This window comes from Leptosomus discolor, chromosome 15 (genome assembly GCF_034619465.1).
Source record: "Leptosomus discolor isolate bLepDis1 chromosome 15, bLepDis1.hap2, whole genome shotgun sequence".
Taxonomy (NCBI): domain Eukaryota; kingdom Metazoa; phylum Chordata; class Aves; order Leptosomiformes; family Leptosomidae; genus Leptosomus; species Leptosomus discolor.
The window spans coordinates 15,907,226-15,927,419 of record NC_141405.1 but is presented as its reverse complement, the minus strand read 5'-3'; the positions used below and the strand labels follow the sequence as shown (position 1 = coordinate 15,927,419).

The window sequence follows — 20,194 nt, the reverse complement described above, 5'->3', positions numbered from 1 at the left end:
GAAAAAGTTACAGAAGGCTTTATAGATTGAACTTTATTATGTTGAACTGATCTTTTGGTTACATATTTGATTTGGGTTTTTTTGTTTTCTTAGTTTTTAGTCAGACTCTCCCTGTCAGTTGTGCTGGCAGGTAGCGTAGAAATAAAGGAAAAGGAAGGCTTTTTATAAATCTGAAATTGAAGATGTTTGCTTTCTTTCTATCAGAGTTACAAAAATTCCAAACAAAAAGTCTTCAGTCATTACAGAAGGTAATTGGGGGATGAGAAGAATATTTAGCAGCATCTGTCTTCAATGTGTTTGTTAACTTCCGGTTCTTAGATCTTGTTTAAAATAGTCAGTGCTTTCTGACTCTTAAGTAAAAACTTTCTGATGGAAAGTGCTTTCTCAGCATACTTTTCTTTTTATTTAGGAAGTCGAAGTGTTCCTCCATCTTGCAAAAATTTTATTTTGCTCAAAATTATCTGATGAGAATTGGAATCAAAACAAACATTTTGTTTCGTGGAAGTTGTCCATAGGGGAGGAAAGAGACATATTTTCTGTCCAGTTCTGTAATTCATGCTGAGCCCTGTCAAGTCATAAATCGGTAGGAGCCGAGGGCTCTTGGCAGTTGGCGCTTTCTGAATAGCACCCTTTATGCTTAGAGGCCTTAACTATCGCCCAGAACAGAGGCTTGCCTTAGTGTAGCTTCGTGAATTTGTGTCGAGTTCCACGTGCTTAAGGCAGCGTGGTTGCCCTTCCCTTTCACAGTTATGAACTGCTGTAATAAGTAATTCCATCAGTACCTATCAAAAGGTATTGCTTGATAACGTGGGCTGTGCTGTTACAACAAATGCTTCATGATGTGTGGCGTCCTTAATGAGGAAACAGCTGCAATAGTTACATTGCTTGCAAGTTATGCATTAACGTTCCACGTTTAAAGGAGTTACACCTTCCTTTTTTACTGCTTCCTTCGTTACGTTGGCTGGCACACCGATAATGTGAACAGATACAACACTGATGTTCATACTTTACCTTGAATATTTTCACAAGCTACATGGCAACAGTTCTGCTAAGCCTGAGTATTGTTTCTTTTCTGTCCCCATTTTCCTTTTATATACAAGTAAAATGCTACTCCTGCAATCTCCTTCGGAGATTTCTACTTCTTTGGTGGACAATAGTAAGTGTTACAAGGGTGTGATTTGCATTTACTTTTACAGTAATTATTTCTTTGAAAAATAGATTTAAACCAGTCAGAATCTGGAAACACATTAGGACAGCCCTGTTAGATCCTTCTCGCTCTCTCCCACTCAGTTGGTAAACAACACTTTTTGTCTCTCCAGACAGGTTATTGCTGGGTCTTGTGTGTGCTATATTGCTTTGATTGTAACAGTTTGTATTAGATGATGTTTGTTTACCATCCATGTTATGGATTCCATGCACATGTGTGTGTCCATGAGATTGAATATAAAAAGTTTATTCTGTTTAAAACTGAAATTTTGAATTGACAGTAAAAGCATGACACATCTGCCCTCATATTTATTAGATAAAATATGTACCTGGTTATCCCGGGTGTATCTGTATGGATATTTGATAGGAAACTTTGGGATCAATATTAAAGAAAATTTAAGGGTATTACAAGACATGGGATTTAGCTTATTATTTTTTTTTAGTAACCTGACATACTTCAGTGTTTCAGGTTTGATGTAACTTTTCCAGATCATTTTTTGGGGTGTGGTTTTTTTGTTTTGGTTTGGTTTTTTTGCTTGTTTGGTTGGTTTTGGATTTTTTGTTGGGTTATTTTGTGCCTGTGGAGTTATTTCCTCTTCAGTTTAAAGCGGTTACGTTTCAGAATGAAAACAATTAAATCTTGGAAAACATTTAAATCTTGAGGTTCTCTCTTTCTCTGTATGAGAAGAGTTAATTTCAAAGTCTTTTGATGCCCTTAATGTGGCTTTTGTACTTCCCCGTTACCTTCATTCCAGACTTCAGTGTTGAGTGACACTAACGAAATTCGCTAGCAATACTGCAACTCTGGCCACTTTATAGTTCAGTTTATACGCTGGAGGGAGAAGCTGCTTTGGTTTGTCGTATGGGAAGCCTGTGATAAAGCCAGAGTGATGGTTTGTGCACCTTGCAGCATTTTTTGGAAAATTGCATGAATCAGACACAGCCGTAGCTGATGCCAGGAGGAAAACTTGTAATGTTTTTAATATTGTTATAGCTGAGTAACGTACAGTGTGCTTGTTGCCAACCTGCATTCCAATTTTAATTTCTTCTAAACAATTTTTACTTTTTCTATATTTACCTTTATTAGCTCAAACTGTTCCTAAAACCGGAACAACTACAGTGCTTTGAGTCATTTGTCAGTACTACTTAATGTACAACTTGGTGTCAATTAAGAGTAATTATTCTTTTCCTGTTGCTAGTGAGATGCACATTTCCTGAAGTTAAGAATTTTTCAATCTGTCCTCCAGTTGAATTTTATTTTGAGCTGAAATATTCTTGTTCTCTTGGTTTCATTTATTATTAAAAGTTTGCTCTAATGGAGCATTTCCAGGATTCCACACTAGGTGTCAGTGCTTTGCTTTGAACTTTTTATTTTAGACCCTTTTGCACATTGTCTCCTCTGGCATTACCTGTTGTGGGGGGTGCTGTTTGCACACAAGGTTTCAGCATAGTATCCTTCAGGAACTGGTAGCTTAGCTTTGCCGTTAAAATCCTGATTCAAGTTTCACATCTGAAATCAAGGCCATGTCGGTGCCATCCAAAACCTTTAGGAGCCAGTTGTTTAACCCAGGAGACCTTTGTTCAGGTAGGCATGTGGGGGTGCTTCCCTTAGGCGCTCCTGTCAAACGGGACCTTCCTGATTGCAACTTACCTTGCAGAGAAGGCAGCTGCTGCTCACAGATGAACCCTCCCAGGTCATCTCCTGGAGCAGGAAGCGATGAACCAGATCTTCCTTATTTGGGAGTGTCATGAAGTGGATCTCTTCGTCTTGAGTCTGAAAGGTAAATTTGTTCTTACCTGTAAATTATGGTTCTGCTAGTTCGCACTATGCCAATCCAGACTTCAGAGTTACCCTTCTAGCCAGCAGGTGAATAATACTTAACCCTTACAGAGTGCTTTGTGAGTTCTTCAAAGCGCTGTGCAAGCATTGATTGATTAATCAGATGAAGACAGAGAAGACATGAAGGAAGGTGGCTGTTATAGCCCTGGTTTATCCAGTCTTCCTCCCTTAAGAATATTCGTAATAAGTGAAAAAGGAAAAGATGATGCAGTATACCAGGTGTACTGTAAACCATCACTTCAGGACAGTAACGTTATCTGGCATTTCAGTAGCGATGCTACACAGGATGGCTTCCTTCTTCTAAAGGCTGAGCCGTATGGATTGGTGTAGGAGAACTAGCAGAACCAATATTTTCACAGACAAGGACAAATTTAACTTTCTGCTATTTCCCTCTATACCAATCCACATTCTTGAAGCAAAAACTTGTGACGTTTCCATTACTGGTTGATGTGAGGAGAAGTGTTTCAATGTACTTCTCTCTCTGAATCGACTGATAGTTGAGCAGGCAGTAAAATATATTTCAGTCAAGTGCAGCTGGATTATGAAATTATTCAGCACTGCTATTTTTGATTATTTGGCCTCATCTGTAGCTCTATACAAGGCAACAGGATTTACTAAAATATGCAGTTTGAAAAGTTTATTTCCCTGATTGAGTTCAAAAAGCTACACATATCAATTTAGAGATGATAGTGAATACATAATAGGACTTGGTTAAGAAGCGGTATCTACAGATTTTGTGTGTGAAAATAAGCCATCATCTTTTGAGTTGGTGTTGTTTTTTCTCTGCCAGATGGCAGAAAAGAGCTCTGCAGTCTAGACTGGTGTAGATGGGACATAGCAGAACATGAAGAGACCAGGCTTCAAGAATAAGTAACTGGCATACTGCAATAACTTTTTTCCTTTAATAGTTAAAACTAGTTATAAGTTTTGCATGCCTAGCCTCAAATATTTCTGCTAGTGAAGTGTACTCCTTTTTAAGATAAGTTTGGCTTTTAGTGCTGCTAGTTGGCTATTGCGGATTGCCAGCAGAATTCCAGTATCGTGATTTTCAGTCGTTCAGGATGAATCCACGTTTCTTCACTTGTGGCTCACAGCCAAAATCCTGTGAAGCTGGAGGCTGTTCCCACTGAGCAGTTGAGTTCTCGATGTTTGCAAAGAGCTTTGTAACTGAGACACAGCCTTGGAATACTGTCTGCCCGCTGTGGTACAGAACCAGCGGATCCCTTCAGTTGTCCCTGTGATGTCTGGATATTCCTTGAACTGATAAGAATTCGTTTTTCTCAGGACTTCTTAGAATTGATATGACTGTTCTAAAAAACCCCAAATCTGAATCTTTCCCTTTTTGGTGACGACAAGTTTAATGTAGACAGTCATTTTCTATTTTCTTACGAATGTGACTTCAACTGAGTAACTTTTAAGGTTTTAGATTCTTCAGCACTGTGCATTTCTGATATCTCTACAGTACCATCTTTGACTATCTTTTCGTGGTGGTCTGTTCAACAAGATGTTCTTCTTGAGATAGCGAACTAAACGTAACTTTTACCTCCAGTTTCCACAAATCCCTAATAGTTCACCAAGCTTGTATTTCTTTTTGCTACTAACACATGAGTCTAAGCCTTCAGGACAGTGTGTGAGGAAGCTGTGCATTTCCTTTTGGCATTCATTAAAAAACTTCCCCTCGGCCTTCTTTTTGCTTTGCTTGCTTGATGGAATGATCACTTGCCGGTGATATGAAAGCCTGTTCCTCTGGGAGGATGTGAACCAGTGGGTGATAAATCCCACCATAATAAATCATCAGAATAGATTCGAGAAATAACTTAGGCATTTTTTCAGGAACATTTCTGATTTACAAAATTTAAAGATTTTGTTGTCTGTGGTACAGGTATAAATTTAAAGTACCATAGTTTTCTTGCAAGTAGAATTGCAGAGGAACTACACCGTTCTCGCTAAAATCACTGGCTTGCCCCTAGTTGAAACACAGTAGAATAAAGCTGACCTGTGAGTATATGCAGTTTGTGCTTGTGCTTTACAGATTTTTAAACTTGGAATCCTATAGTTTTGGCAGGAAATACACAGTAATAATTGTATGTAATTACAATAATACACATAAGCTTCAAATCAAAACCAAACTAGGTATTCATAGAGTGTTTTCTAAACATGCTTATGTCTTATTATGTGTGTTGATCGTTTTGTCTTTTTAAGTCACTTGTAAAACACTGATAGAACAAAAAAATAACTATTTTCATGCGGTGAACTGGTGACTTTCTCCCCTACCTTAAATGATAGGCACCTATGGGGACATGCTGGGGTGATATCTCAGAAGGAGTGCGAGTGGAGGTTCCAAACACTGACTGCAGCCTACCTACCAAAGTCTTCTGGATAGCTGGGATTGTAAAATTAGCAGGTAAATACATGAAATTATTAATACTTATTAATAAATAATGAAATTATTGAAATCATCAGAGTAACTGTGAAGAGAGCTATCAGTCGGTGGTCTCCTGGTTAGTGTGATGTTGACACTGGTTAGGTTGTCAGAGCTGCATCAATAGGTTATGTGTTTTAGCACTGTCACTATGTTTTACTGGTTTCAGTAGCTTCAGCGGTGCTTGAGAATGCCTGGTTTGGTTTGGATTTTTTAATACTGCCTCAGAGTACAGTAAGAGTAGCCCAGAATGGGGAGATAGGAAATTATAGAATAGCCAGCAAGTAAGCCTCATTGTGTGAATCACTTGGTTCAAAGTTAAAAATTCAAGGTCATAGAGCTAAGATGAAAAAGCAGACCCTGTGGGTAACTAATTTTGTTCTCCTGTGTATAACTTCTAAAGTTTTATAGCTCAAGGATTTTAATTTTAATTTAAATTTGACTTACATGATAGCACGTGTATATTTATCCAAGTAATCCATTCTGTGCATCAGTGACATGGAGGAATGTGCTGTAAGAATAACGTTCTATAAAAAGTCATAGTCTAGAAAATCCAATGTAATACACGATTGGTAAAGGAATATTAATAGATATTTTATAATCTTCTTAATTTTTGTCCTTTTTTAATGGGATTGTTTTCTTTCAGGCTACAACGCTCTGCTAAGATACGAAGGCTTTGAAAACGATTCAAGTCTTGACTTCTGGTGCAACGTTTGTGGGTCTGACATCCACCCAGTTGGTTGGTGTGCAACCAGTGGGAAGCCCCTAGTCCCTCCTCGAAGTACGTAAATCAGCCTTACTGATTGATATAAAAGTCTTTATTAAGCTAAATTTGCTCATGGTCCAGATATCAAAGTATTTTTTTGCCATAGTGACTCTTCCAACAGTTATGAATAAATCATTTTAACTTTTGGAAAAGTAAGGACTTGACTGATGCTGAAAGTGTTTCTTGGAGTAGCCCATCTGATGCGACTTCAAGTTTTTAAGATCAAGGTGGAAGCAGTTAGCTCATCAGTGATGTGAACATGCACTGATTTTATTTATATTTTGTTATTAAATTCTTTGCCCTGACATACCCATAAACTTAATCTTGGGTAGCATTCATTTTCTAAAGAGGTTTTTGTCATTATTGTCATCCAGGCTTTTTAACAGTCATCTGGGATTTCTTCTTTACATATTCCAGACTCTAATACTGTCTCTAACGGACACAATTAAAAATCAGTGGCTTATTTTTTCCCCTTCATTTGCAACAGCCATCCAACACAAATACACAAACTGGAAAGCTTTTCTAGTGAAACGACTTACTGGTGCCAAAACACTTCCTCCTGACTTTTCTCAGAAGGTAAGGCTGATGCAATATCAATGATGTACTGTAAACGAAATTGCAGCACTGTGAAGAACTGAAGTATTTTGCAATGGCACATTAGCTCCTTTTATAGAAGGTGATACAGTAGTTTCCTCCCTTAAATTCAGTTTTCCTCGGAAATCTCTGTTCTCCATCTATATTCACACTTGTCAGTGTGTATTTGGAAAACTGTTTTCTCTAGCAGAAAGTAAATTTCTTTTAGAAACTAGTTAGTCTATTTTAACTTTGAAATATCCCAATTTAAAAAAAAGTGCTGATAAGCTACCCGGTGATACGGAAGAAGAAATGATTTTTCTAATTCAGGAATGATTTTTGTCATGCACTATTTCAAGAAACTGAACTCAATGTGTTAGTATAGCACATATCTAGATGGAATCAAGTACATACTTTTAAATGTTTTTCATCAGCTCTGGACTAGATTTTTTTTTTTCTGTCTGTCCTGTCTTTAAGTGTGGCAGCTGCCTGTATAGCATGCTGTAAGTTTACTTACTAGTACTGTGAGAGGAATGAGACTTGTTATCTTGCATTGCATCTTAATATTAAAGAAAAAAACATTCTGCAGTTGTTTATTGCTATTTAAAAATTGGCTCAGTTGAAAGCCAAATTAAACTGGCAAGATCTGGGCTCTTTGGGGAGCTCATAATGGACACGGCAAGTGACAGATACTGATTTTTAAACAGTGTATTGTCACAATGCAGGTTAATGTCTATTTCCATGCTCTTCCTTTCTTTTTGGTATAGTATAAAAAAATGGTTGTGAGTGGTCAGCTCAATGTTGAAGGTTTGTTTTTTATGCCTTTATTATGAAGTATTGTAATCCTGTTTTTCAAGTGTTGTATTTTGGGTGGATGACAAAGCACAAAAAAAAAAAGAAAACTAAAAACCAAGCATCTTGGGTGGTTGGTTGTTTTTGTTAAAATTGTTTCTCAAGTAATTTTATCCATTGTTAACAACTGAACAACCTTTCAGTTAGTCAACGGAAAATTCCTGAAACCTGTGTGAGAATTGTATTAGGGGCTGTGCTTGATACAATTGAAGCATTTTAGGATCTATACTTACTTTTGGGAAACATTTCATTTTTCCCACCTACAATGTGATACGACAGAAACTATTTGGTGTTTTTGCAGGTTAACAAGTACTTGAATGACATGAAAAGTGCATTGGTGCTGTGCTTTGATAGCAGATGACAGATGACTAAGGAAAACCCGAGTATATTCTTACAGAATTTTTTTCCTGTCACTTTAAGGTGTCTGAGAGTATGCAGTATCCATTCAAAACTTCCATGAGAGTAGAAGTTGTTGACAAAACGCACCTTTGTCGAACAAGGGTAGCAGTTGTAGAAAGTGTCATTGGGGGACGGTTAAGATTGGTCTATGAAGAAAGTGAAGACAAAACTGATGACTTCTGGTGCCATATGTACAGTCCACTCATTCATCATATTGGTTGGTCTCGAAGTATAGGACACAGATTCAAAAGATCTGGTAAGCTGCTTGTAGTTTAGATGTGTCTTTGTGGGCAGTATTGTCTTGGAGAAGTCTGACTTAAGCAGTACTGTCACTTTATACAAGTAATAAAACTAGCTTAAATAATGATCTTTAAAAATTTATCTGTTGTGGCCCAGGGGTTTTACCAATTGTATTACATTCGGGAGTTTCAGTTAAAAGTGTAGTTAGTGTATTTTGCAGCATTGGAAAAGCCAAAATAAATTTTAGGTTGATTTGTAGTGTGTTGATATCTAGAAAGATTCCACAATACACAGTGGTTAACCAACTGTCTAGGCAGGAAAACCTTGAACTGCAATATTCAAGCATGGTGAACCTAATTTTTTCGTGCTGATACCTGGAATTACACAGTCCTGCTCCGCAAACTCCTAGTTTCCTCATGTTTGTCTCTCTTGTACGATACAACATGGACAAGTGTCCTGTTAGATACAGATTTTTTTTTTTACTTGCAAGTTTAAGGACTAATATTTTTATATTGCAAGATTTATGTGTTTTAGAGGGCGTTAGGAGATGGGCAGAGAAGATGAAGTGACAGTCTAATAGATGGTATGTGGTTAAGGTCCTTGTTATCTAAAATACAAAAATACTTGTAATTTGAAATATTTAAGGTTTCTAACACAAAAAAAAAGTCTTTTTTAATGTTTCTCTGCTCCATTGAGCTTATAGTCCTTGTCAGAAACAGCATTTCTGTAAAACACGCCACAGGGCATCTGTTTAGGAAAACCTTCAGTTTTCCTAGTGCTTAAACTTTCACTGAAACCATTTATAAGTAAGAGTAGTTACAGAAATCAAGAACAGTTCTACTTCACGGAAATAACGCGTCTCAGACTTCCAGAGATTCCCCTTGGAAAGCAGTATTCAACAGTTGGCTAAAACCAGCTATATATGCATGTATTTAAAATGATTAGGTATAATTATGTAAAAATATACGTAAAATATAGTTTTCTGTCATAACATGGTGCAAAGTAGTTTACTTGCCTTTTTTTCTGAAAGCTTCTATGTATATTTGTATCAATTTTGTGACATATTTAAGTGGTCCTGTAAATATTGGATTTTTTTTTCCATAAGTGAAATTTGTGTTACAGAGGTATTTCAGGTAGTTATTTCAGAAGTCAGTAAGAAAAACAGATGGATTGTGTCCTCCAGATTTTTGTGGTGGTAGTCTCAAACTGTGGGCCTCCCACGCTGCTGATTGCATTGTATTAGTTAACATACTCAGAAGAACGTGCTGTCTGCTCTAGTAACAAAACTTTTGAATAATATGTACTATTATTGCTTGTAGATATTACAAAGAAACAGGATGGACATTTCGATGCCCCCCCCCATTTATTTATGAAGGTGAGTTTCCTAGCAAGAACACTTGTTTTCCCAGAGCTGATCGAGGACCTTTAGTTCCTGGTGTGTGTAAAGCAGACCTGAAACTCTGCTTAAGTCCTGGAAATATTCCTAGCACAAGCTTTGCTTTTAGTCAAGCACTTGCCTAATTTGGCTTCTTTGACATGCGCAGAGGTGACAGAGCCGGTATTTCAGCCTGTGGCTTTGGCAGTGTGGGGTTATATTTTGTTCCAGGTTTATTTGATTCTTAGCTTCTGGTGCTGTTATGTGATTCTTTAGGTAAAAGAGGTTGATGCAGCTGGAGAATGGTTTAAAGAAGGAATGAAATTGGAAGCTATAGACCCCTTAAACCTTTCGGCAATATGTGTGGCAACTATTAGAAAGGTAAGAAAACAAAAGTGTATTTTGGGAAGGTAGATAGGAATCCTTTTTTAACTCGCCTTCATTCAGGTTTGAAACAAAACTCAGAAACAAAATAAATGCAGTTCGTTCTCACAGTGAATGTTTATGGAATGTGTCCATTCATTGTTTATATACAACTGCTATGAAAAAGAATATACTCCTGTAAATTCTTTGTATTTTGACTTTAATATCTGGAAATTCAGCCTTACCTTTAGTTAGAAAATAGTATGTTTGTGAGGTGAGTTTGCAGGTCCATCTTCTGCTAATTACACCAAGTGTTTTGCAACTGTTCCAAAAGAAACCTCATCTTGCTTACTTGCAGAAGTCTATGAAGACATTTTAAGGATGTACTTCTTTCCTAGCTTGATTGAAAGGGAGCCCATCCATGTGAAATCTCTTTTAAAAGAGGAAGTAAATGTAAAGAGTAGCTTAGCAGAGTTGCATAACTTTACCAATGAGGAATGTGGTTATGACTTGGAGTCTCTTCTCTTGTTAACGGTGTGCAGAATAACCTTGCAAGCTAAAGAGTAGACGGAATTACAAAGCTTTAGATGTAGAAAATGAGAAAAATAAGGTAGAGATCAGGAAAAGGAAATGTTCCCCTCTCCTAACTTTGTAGTTAACAAAGGTACATTTGAGAATAGCACACACCATCTTGGAGACAGGTATGAGTTGGGGGTTTTTTGTTTTGTTATAATTGAATGTCCTTCTAAGTGTGCTTTCGTTATTATTGAGTTACCTTTCACTCTTGAAACATGGCATGCTTGCTTTCTAGCCTTATCACACAGTTAAAGGTATTTAATGTAAAATTTTGTTTTTCTTTACAAAGGTTTTAGCAGATGGCTATCTTATGATTGGGATTGATGGCTCAGAAGCAGCAGATGGGTCTGATTGGTTTTGTTACCATGCCACTTCCCCTTCTATTTTCCCTGTTGGTTTCTGTGAAATTAACATGATTGAACTAACTCCACCCAGAGGTACATATAGCATTCTGACCACATTTTATTTTGAATATTTTTCAGTGATATTGTATGTGCCATATGCTTTGTTTCTTAACTCAGTCTACGAAATTCATGTCACTTTTTAGGACTTTCTCAAGTCTGAAACAAACACAACAGCATAACTTCAAAGTAATCCAGAACGGAGATGGACTTTTCATTTAGAAAAAGTAAAATTGAACATCTGACTGATTCTCTTGCTAAAATAATTCACTTTTGCTGTCAGAAATTGAGGATAGCCACTGGTTGAATAATATCTCCATTAAGTGAAAGGGAAGTATGCAAGGACTGTTCAGAATATGACATTGCTTGGGAAGTCCTGGCTACCGAAATGATTAAGGAACATTGTAAAGAATCTCAGACTTAGGCTAATTCTCAACAATACCAATTAATTATTTTGAAGAATATACACAAATGTAAGCTTCGAGGAAGTAGCCATTAGAGCTGTATGCTGGGTAACCCCTTCTGTGAGAAAAAGCTGCCTGACCCCTAGCACATATGCCTACAGAAGACTTGCATTGCCTTCATTTTTCCATTTTATGATCATGGTCTAGTGATTTATAGAGGATTGTAACTAGCTGTGTAACAGCAGATGTTAATGGTTTTCTATGGATTTTTTTTCTCCATTCTCATTGCAGGCTTCTACACTTTTATTCATGGAATGGTTTTTCTAGGTAATAACTACCAAGGCAGTGTAATGCAACATGAAGAAAATAATTTCATATCGTTTTCGTTATTGCACGCTAATGAATCTGTCATCTTTGAGTATGTGGAAAATGCAGTTGGACAGATTGACCGTTATTTTTAGTCAGCTCATTTAGTGAACTTGTGGCCTAGAAATCCATGGGCAAATTCATGGGCATAATTACACCTCAGAAATGTGTTGTGCAAGAGGCTCTAGCAATAGGAAAATCTTTGTGGGTGGAAAAAGTATGCATATCAATATACATCAATCAATTTAGAAATAAATACGTTAATTTGATGATACAGAATAGGAAAAAAACCCTCTCTTTATGATGAAACTTTCCCTCTTTACTCTTCAAACACTACTTACACGATAGTATGTGCATTTTGTAGTTTGATACTCGTGTTTGTTGTGTCGTGGCAGCCTTATTCTTTATCTATGTGTGTATTTCCCTTTTATTGCGGTTTTCCATAACAGTCCTGTATCATACACTAAATGGCGATTATAAATCGCACATGCAATAATCTAAAAGTCATTTGAAAGAGGAATTAACAGGAGTAAAATACAGAACATAATGCGCATTAACATATTTAATAGGATCAAAGTGATCAAAGCTTCTTAGCTCGAGGTGTACTTCGCTTTCCAAATTGTGGGTTTGAAAATGGCCAGTTTCTTAATTCTGACAGCTCTAACCTGCACCACGTGCACAGCTCTCTGTCTGTGTGATGAGAAGTTAACCAAAGGACTCGCGTACAAATACGTTGGTCTGCCCAGAGGAACTGTGCATTGAGAAAAGCATTAATATGCCGAACTGATTCGTTATTACCCTTGTCAGTCGTTCGCCATCCAGCTACCTCTGTTCATGCAGATGCGACATCCCTTACGTGAACACTCTTCTCCAAAGCACACTTAGCAGTGTGGATAACTTGTAAGTTGCTGTGAAATCATTGGACTTCACAATTACAAGCTTATTCCTTCCAAATGTCTTCATCTCTCGCTGAAATCGGTAGAAGATGAAGATGCTTAAATGCTTTCGAGAGTGCGTTATGGGCTGTGAATGTTAGCTGCCTGATGGGTCTGGCTCTGCAGTACTGAGCTGTGACTCAGTGGGAGCCCACCCCTCATTAGATGAGATCCAGCTCTTTCCCATAGCTCCCCCTGCCATGCCCACTACGCTGCACTCTTCTCAGAATGTCTGATGCTGCATATTACTACCAAGAAATCTTTCAAGCTGTTGTTGCTGCAGCTAGAATTTCAGGACTGTTGATTTAAGCAGTTGTAGAAGTTGACCAAAGTAAAAAAAAGTCCTGGGTGTTTTATGCATATTCAGTAGATGAACAAAAGCTAAATATATTTGAGAGATTTCCTTCCCTTTATAATAGCTTTTAAAATTGAAAAAAAAAAAAAAATCCTGCAGTTTTCCATACTATTGCTATTTTTGGCCTTATTTAAGTTTTAAAATATCCATGCTTGTTCTTACCACTCTGTTCCTAACAATTCAAGTGTTTCAGTAGCGGAGCTCTTTCCCCACAGGAAAGACACTGGATGTGTTTAATTACATGACCTGGGTCGTTTGTGTGGGGCATTGTAGAGATCAAGGATCTACGTGGACAGAAAGCTTCAAGTATGAATGATTAATCTCAACACTAAATGACACTTTCTGTATTATCCAGAGGTTCATTCATCTTGTTTGTTGCGAATGGGCAACATCCAGGTGACTGTATTGTCCCTTAGCCCAAAGCTCAGAGAGTGGAAGTTTCTGATGTTAATGTTTTGCTTCTTTGATGTCTTTTTAGCCATAACACAGTGCCAGTATACTGGTTTTGTTGTTCTTACGCATGAAGTTTGCAGCTGGTGTATGAAAATGTTGTTTAAAATTCACAGGTTATGCAAAACTCCCTTTTAAATGGTTTGACTACCTCAGGGAAACTGACTCAATAGCAGCACCTGTAAAGCTCTTCAATAAGGTAATAAACGTTATATGTGTATATTTAAACTGTAATTAGTACTTATATTAAATTTGTCTTCGTAGTCCATGGGATTGACCCATTTCATTAAATACAGTTTTGAAAAAGAAAGGCAATAAAGACTTGGAAGTAAGAACCGTTTGCATAATTAAGCCTAAATATTTCTGAATTGTTAAATAAATACAGGGGTACATGAAACTTGATAAATGATACTTGGTATTTTTGTACATCAAGTTGACAGAAACGTTCGTTTCAACACTGTGCTTAGGCCATGTCTGTCTGCTGAGGTTTGCCTTGTTTGTGTTTGCTTTCCCAGGAAGTTCCAAACCACGGGTTTCATGTTGGAATGAAACTGGAGGCCGTTGATCTGATGGAACCTCGTCTGGTATGTGTGGCCACAGTAACTCGCATTATCCATCGTCTTTTGAGGATACACTTTGATGGGTGGGAAGATGAATATGATCAGTGGGTGGATTGCGAGTCCCCAGACCTCTATCCAGTGGGATGGTGTCAGCTAACTGGATATCAGCTACAGCCTCCAGCACCACAATGTAAGTTCCCTTTTGTAAATAACGTCACGGTTCATTACTGGTCCTTGTTCGTGGGCGATGACTTTCCTAACTTCATCCTTTTCAAGTTAGGTCACCAGCCATTACCAAAATAGAACAAATTCTTGCTAATGCTTAGAAGTACAGAGTTCTAATGTTTCCCACCTTGACTTTTAAAGTACTTCTGGGTGGTTTTGTGGCTACCTACTGGTTTTTAATGCAAGAAGATGCTTATTTGATCCAGGGAAAAAGCCTGTTGCTCGTCAGTTCTGGATAATATCACTGAGAATTGATATGGCTTTAAGATTGCAAATACACGTGCTTTACATACAGAGTTTGAAGGACCTGGGCATGTGCATAGCTATTCACGTGCAGGAGTATTTATGTGAGAAGACTCTATTTTATTTAGCGCATTCAGACTTGTCCCATCAGGTCAATTTAGACAGTAATAATTGATAACTGTATTCCAGGAACTGCTAGTTGTTTAATTGAGAGGGCAATAGTAGTTACTGTCAGTAATTTAACGGGAGGCTTTTCCCACAATAAAGGTATTCTGCCCTCGTTCAGTCACTAAGGAGAAATTCTGTAACTGTGCAGCAGTTTTGACACATTCTGAGGTGGGTTTTTTTGCGGAATACTAAACTTTACTTTTGAATTCTTAATTTTTTGCAGCATCAAGAGACAGCCAGTCCAGTTCATCAAAACAGAAGAAAAAAGCTAAATCGCAACAGTACAAAGGACATAAGAAAAGTGGGTGACAATGTAGTGTTTGCACTTTTCCTCTTGTTTAAAATGTTTGTGGTCTCTCCTGAAGTCCCTATTCTATTTCGAAATGTTTGTGTGTAAACGGGTGTTATGCTTAAAGGTGCAGTATGCCATAAAAGGAGCTTTTTCATTGGGAATAACTGGTTTTTATAACTTGCAACAGGGTTGATATTGCTAATAACGATCTATATGAATTGTAGGTGGACAACTGTTACGGTATTTTTGGTATTCGCACGTCACTGTAGTTAAATAATACATTGACTGCGTAGGTATACTGCCTTATACAAAATACTCAGGTATCAATTAATAGTTTTAATTCTGCTCTTTGTAGCACAGATGTAGGAATAAGAACCAAGTTACTTGCATCAGAAAGATGTAGAAAAATTAAATTACCATCTGCTGGTTCCTTTTTAAAACAAAGTAATTTATTTGCTAGTTTTTTAGATGAGATCTCTGCAGGAAGCTGTATGTAAATAAAAATTTATATGATTATTTTCATATACAGCATTGCTGTATGTGACTGTTCTTGTCACAGTAAAACATAGTAATGACATTTTTAAGAATCTGAGGTATTCAGGTTCTTTCCATAGTAATTGTTTCCCTCTGGATCAAGTTATCCTCAAAATTCACAACTAGTTTGAATTTGCACAAATGCACGTTTTGCGTTCCTCCATATTTTTATTTTCATGACTGTTGGTTTAAACTGAAATTCTGTTTTGTGTGAGTAAATAAGGGGAGTAGAGGCAGCCAGTCGTAAGAGAACCTTGGGCCTTCTCCCGTCATTCTTCTCTGGAAATCAGATCCATCTGTATTCTCTCCTCTAAGCAATATTGTAGCTCCATATGGCAGTTTTGTTTGAAAGGTTCTCAAGCCATTTTTCTATGAAAGGCAGCTACCTCTTGAGTCCAGAGCAGCAGCAACGTGACAGCCATTGTACAAGAAATGCATGTGCAAGAGATGACGTGGTAAATAAGAACATAGGGTAAGCCTATAGTCTTGTTAAATGCTACACAATTTTTAATGATCGTTAACTCAAGATTTTACAGTATCTTTTTTTGAAAAGAGCTAATTACAATGGGGGAGGGGGGTGGTTCTGCCACAAAAGAAGGAGGAATAGTTTGTCTTGATAAAAGTAGATGGCCTAGTTCCAGGCAGCCGATGTATATAACGTTTGGAGCATCAAGTCGCTATACTGACTCGTTCTCTTGGTGTTTTCTTGGGGACGCTAGAGAGTTGGGAAGAACGTGCGGTATTTTACACTGCAGACATACAGGCAGACCAGCTACGGAAAAGGGTCTGCTATCGGTCATCTTGAATTGGCCCTGCTTCTTTGTCAAGGTATTTTCTAATAGGACAGCCTAGCAGACAATTCAGTTTTGTTCATGTTGGAAGTTTTTACCTGCAGGTCGGCAAACTTGGCTAACAATCTTTAACAGTCCTTAATGTGACGTTAGGAGAGGTTTTATTATGTGAAATACTCCTCTAAGCGACAACATTAAGCCTTTCTTACAATTAGGATATGTATCAACTTGACTTATTTGGACTTGTTTCCAGAGAGTTTTGTTGCTGTGAGACTTGAGTTCATCCAAGTATAAAGCGAGAATTTTAAGGCGCGTTCCCTGAAAGACAGGCGAACAGTGTTCCCTCGTCCCTTAAAAACTCACTCTGAAATATAAAGGCTGTTGGAATCCAAACTATGCTGTTCTGCGTATGTGAGGTGTAGCTGCTTTGTGGCTGATGACTTCAGTATTAATGCTATTGATCACTTCCAAAAGGAGATGTGGATTTCTAAGGACTATCGTCTGCCTTTGGCCACTCGTCCTAGATAAGGGAATAGATACGGGAGGAAAGTATTGGCAAGGTGAAGGATTTCATAAAGTTAAAGCTTTAAACAGGATGAGGGAAAAGAACTCTAGATAAGGCTGACGCTCATTGTAATGTCTTACTAAATGGACCAATTTCTAGGTGGAATTGTGCCATGTGAACTAACAGCCCCTAAGAAAACTTGCTCGTAAAACCTGGAGCAGGGGTCTGTAGGCAAACGCTGATCTTTATTTTACAGTAATTCCGTTTCAACCATAATAAGTATCAGGTTTTTTTCATGGAATTAATCAGCTAATCTTGAGGTAATTGGGGGAAAAAAAAAATCAGACAGGTTTGTGTGAGCTAAAAAAACCCAACAAAACTGTCATCGGGTTCCCTTATTTCAGATCTTTGAATGGTGGTTTGTTGTACTGAAATAAGATGCATCCACTATTTTCTGTTCTGTCGTGGATCTAGCTGTCAGGGAAGGGCCCATCGATCAGTGGTAGGAAAAAAGGTATCTTCGTTCTGAGTAAGACCTGCAGCTAAACTGAGTTAGGTCTACCCTAGCTTCCTGCAGTGGTTTTGAGAACCATTTCAAATGCGATTAAAACTTTGTTTTTATCTGGGACTTGCCCTGTGATGCAGAAAAATCGATCTAAATGAAGGTGCTGTGCTGCAGTTGTATAGAACTGATGTGAGGAATTAAAACCCATGTCTGCCTGATGAATTGGTGAACAGCTCTATTAAGGCAAACTGGAACCTTCTTCACTGGTCGTTGCAGAAAGCAGCCTTTGCTATTTTTATCTTCAGACATAAAAAGGAGCTGTCGAGGGAGTGTCACAGACAGAGCCACGTGTCTGGGAAGTTCTTACGACCTCTTGTTAAGTGCCTCAGACATTGCACTGTTTCTGCTTTCTGCTGTTTGAGGAAATAAGCAGTAAAATCCAGAACTGTTCAGGGTCTTGCAGCAGTATTTTTGTTTTAAAGAGAACTGAAGTACAGAAAAACTGCTGGTTTGAGAATATCTAGAGGAAGTTGTGACTACTGTTGCCTTAAGCTGGGGAAAGATGGCTAGATCTTTAATTACCTTTGTGTGGGATCTGTTCTTGGATAATTCTGGACTGTCTGAGCAGATTTTGTTCAGTGAGCAGAACATCCTGCTTCTTACCTCGTCGCTCTCCTTCCACATAATACCTCTGCAAAAGTTTCTTGATATCTCTTACAGTAAGTGTGACACAAACACTGGAAAAGAAATTCCCCTTGTCTAGTACTATAGGAAGGAGATTTGTTCTAGTGGAATTTGTTCTTCATTTCTCACTATCCTGAAGTAACTGTGGGCTACAGAAACAAGGAAGAACTTCTGATGGGTTTCTTTTATGGAACTCAATGCTAAGAAATCTACTTAACCATCAAAAGGACATGAGAGAACAAGGTCATGAAAAGTTGTAGCTGGCTGCCTCCTACATGTTTACTCTTGGTAGGTTATGGCAACAGAAGTGCTGAGTCGCAGGAAATAATAATAAGAAAGTGTTTTCTATAGCCTTTTATTGTTCAGCACTTGTAAATAAAAATAAATAGAAATTCTGACTTTGAAAAGTATTTGTCATAAAACTGTATGATGCAGTAGTTGCTATGCAAGCAGTTTGTCACGTTGACAGTGAACACATTCAGTAGTGTTTGGATTGTAAAGATGTGCTTGTTTTACCCTTTTTAGTTTTTTCCTTTTTAATTAGAACGTTTTATAACTAACATTCTGCGTACGTGCAAAATACCAGGTGGGCTCTTTGAACTAAGCCTTAGGCTTTCTGCTTCGTCACTGTATTCTCAGCCAGCAGCACGTCCCTCATTGCTGCTTGCTTTTTATTCAAAGAAGGGAAGATCGAGTTGTGTGTAGTTTATGTGTTTGCTGGATGGTTACTGTGTTAAAAATTTCTGATTGCAAGCATAAGTTTTGTGAACACTTTGGTAAATATTTGGGAATCACTTCCAGTTTTGTTTCCGACAGTGTTTATTTCAAGTGGGTAGGGTTTTGTACTATGTGCCTACTGGTCAGAAGGCTGTGCAGGGGAATACTTGAAGGATAACTTAGCAGTTTGCCCAGACAGTTCATTAATAATGTAGTGTGCAGTATCTGCTTGTAGTGTCTGCTTTTTAGCAGGTGTATATGTTGAAATAAGGTTATTGAAAAGGTAATTTGACCTCAAGTTTTTAAAAGCTGGGATTCTGTAGACAACCTTCTGCCTAATTATGGTGTTACCTCTTTAAAAGGCTCATCCTGAAGTTGTCTTGTAAAAAGAATATTTAGGCATGGCAATATCTGTAGCATAATCTAGTTACCTTTTCTCTTCAGGGCCAGGCTTTTGTTTGTCATGTTGTCTTTATCTGACAGTGCTGAGAATACTTAAGCGTTAGTTGCTTAAGCAATTCAAGCATCTTGAATGCTGGGTGCAGTTTTGGGCCCCTCACTGCAAGAAGGACATTGAGGTGCTGGAGCGTGTCCAGAGAGGGGCAATGAAGTTGGTGAAGGGTCTGGAGGACAAGTTCAATGGAGAGGGCTGGGGGAACTGGAGTTGATCAGCCTGGAGGAGGCTGAGGGGAGACCTTGTCGCTCTCCGCAACTAACTGCACGGAGGTTCTAGTGAAGTGGGTGTTGGTGTCTTCTCCCAAGTAACAAGTGATGGGACAAGAGGAAGTGGCCTCAGGTTGCACCAGGAAAGGTTTAGATTGGACATCAGGAAGAGTTTCTTCACCAAAAGGGTTGCCAAGCCCGGGAACAGGCTGCCCAGGGAAGCGGTGGAGTCACCGTCCCTGGAGGTATTTAAAAGCCTTGTAGATGTGGTGCTTGGGGACATGGTTCAGTGGTGGAATTGGCAGTGCTGGCTTAACGGTTAGACTTGATGATCTTAAAGGTCTTTTCCAATCTAAAAGATTTCATGGTTCTGTGATTAGCAACCATAGTTCTGATATAGCTGAAAGCAATGGAGAAGTTGTATTATAGTGCTTGCATCTCTGATACTACAGAGGAGTTTGCTTGGGCACAGAATCAGAGCATCTTAGTGATAAAGGAGGAACATGTTAATTTGCATGGGAAATGTTTTCATAACATTTTTTCATTAATGCAATGTTTGATAATTTGAGAAGATATTTTTTCTGAACACCGAAGTGCTCATTGATGTGTGTAAGGCACTGTAAAAATGGGAAGCACCGTTCTAAAGTAATTAAGAGTTTGTATTTTTAAACTCTTGGTTTTGGAAGTGATAAACTTTCTCTGGACTAGGTTATTTCCTCAGAACCATCCTTTCTGTCTCGGTTAGGCTCACACACTGAAACAACTTGAGCCCATGTGTCTTGGG

The 20,194-nt window shown here is 38.1% G+C and overlaps 1 protein-coding gene across 6 annotated transcripts in view; it reads left to right on the top strand.

Annotated features, from left to right (window-relative positions):
• Window positions 1–20,194, top strand: part of MBTD1 (mbt domain containing 1) — a 39,209-nt gene that overhangs the window by 10,760 nt on the left and 8,255 nt on the right. For 5 of the 6 annotated variants that reach the window (XM_086473382.1, XM_086473380.1, XM_086473385.1 and 2 more), the window contains 10 exons: window positions 5,333–5,450; window positions 6,115–6,249; window positions 6,722–6,810; window positions 8,080–8,314; window positions 9,618–9,673; window positions 9,950–10,054; window positions 10,902–11,049; window positions 13,640–13,722; window positions 14,039–14,273; window positions 14,943–15,020. In XM_086473382.1, coding sequence (XP_086329508.1) covers window positions 5,333–5,450; window positions 6,115–6,249; window positions 6,722–6,810; window positions 8,080–8,314; window positions 9,618–9,673; window positions 9,950–10,054; window positions 10,902–11,049; window positions 13,640–13,722; window positions 14,039–14,273; window positions 14,943–15,020 — 1,282 coding nt within the window. Of the gene's footprint in view, window positions 1–5,332; window positions 5,451–6,114; window positions 6,250–6,721; window positions 6,811–8,079; window positions 8,315–9,617; window positions 9,674–9,949; window positions 10,055–10,901; window positions 11,054–13,637; window positions 13,723–14,038; window positions 14,274–14,942; window positions 15,021–20,194 lie in introns of all 6 variants that reach the window. The other variant, XM_086473381.1, reaches the window with a different exon arrangement.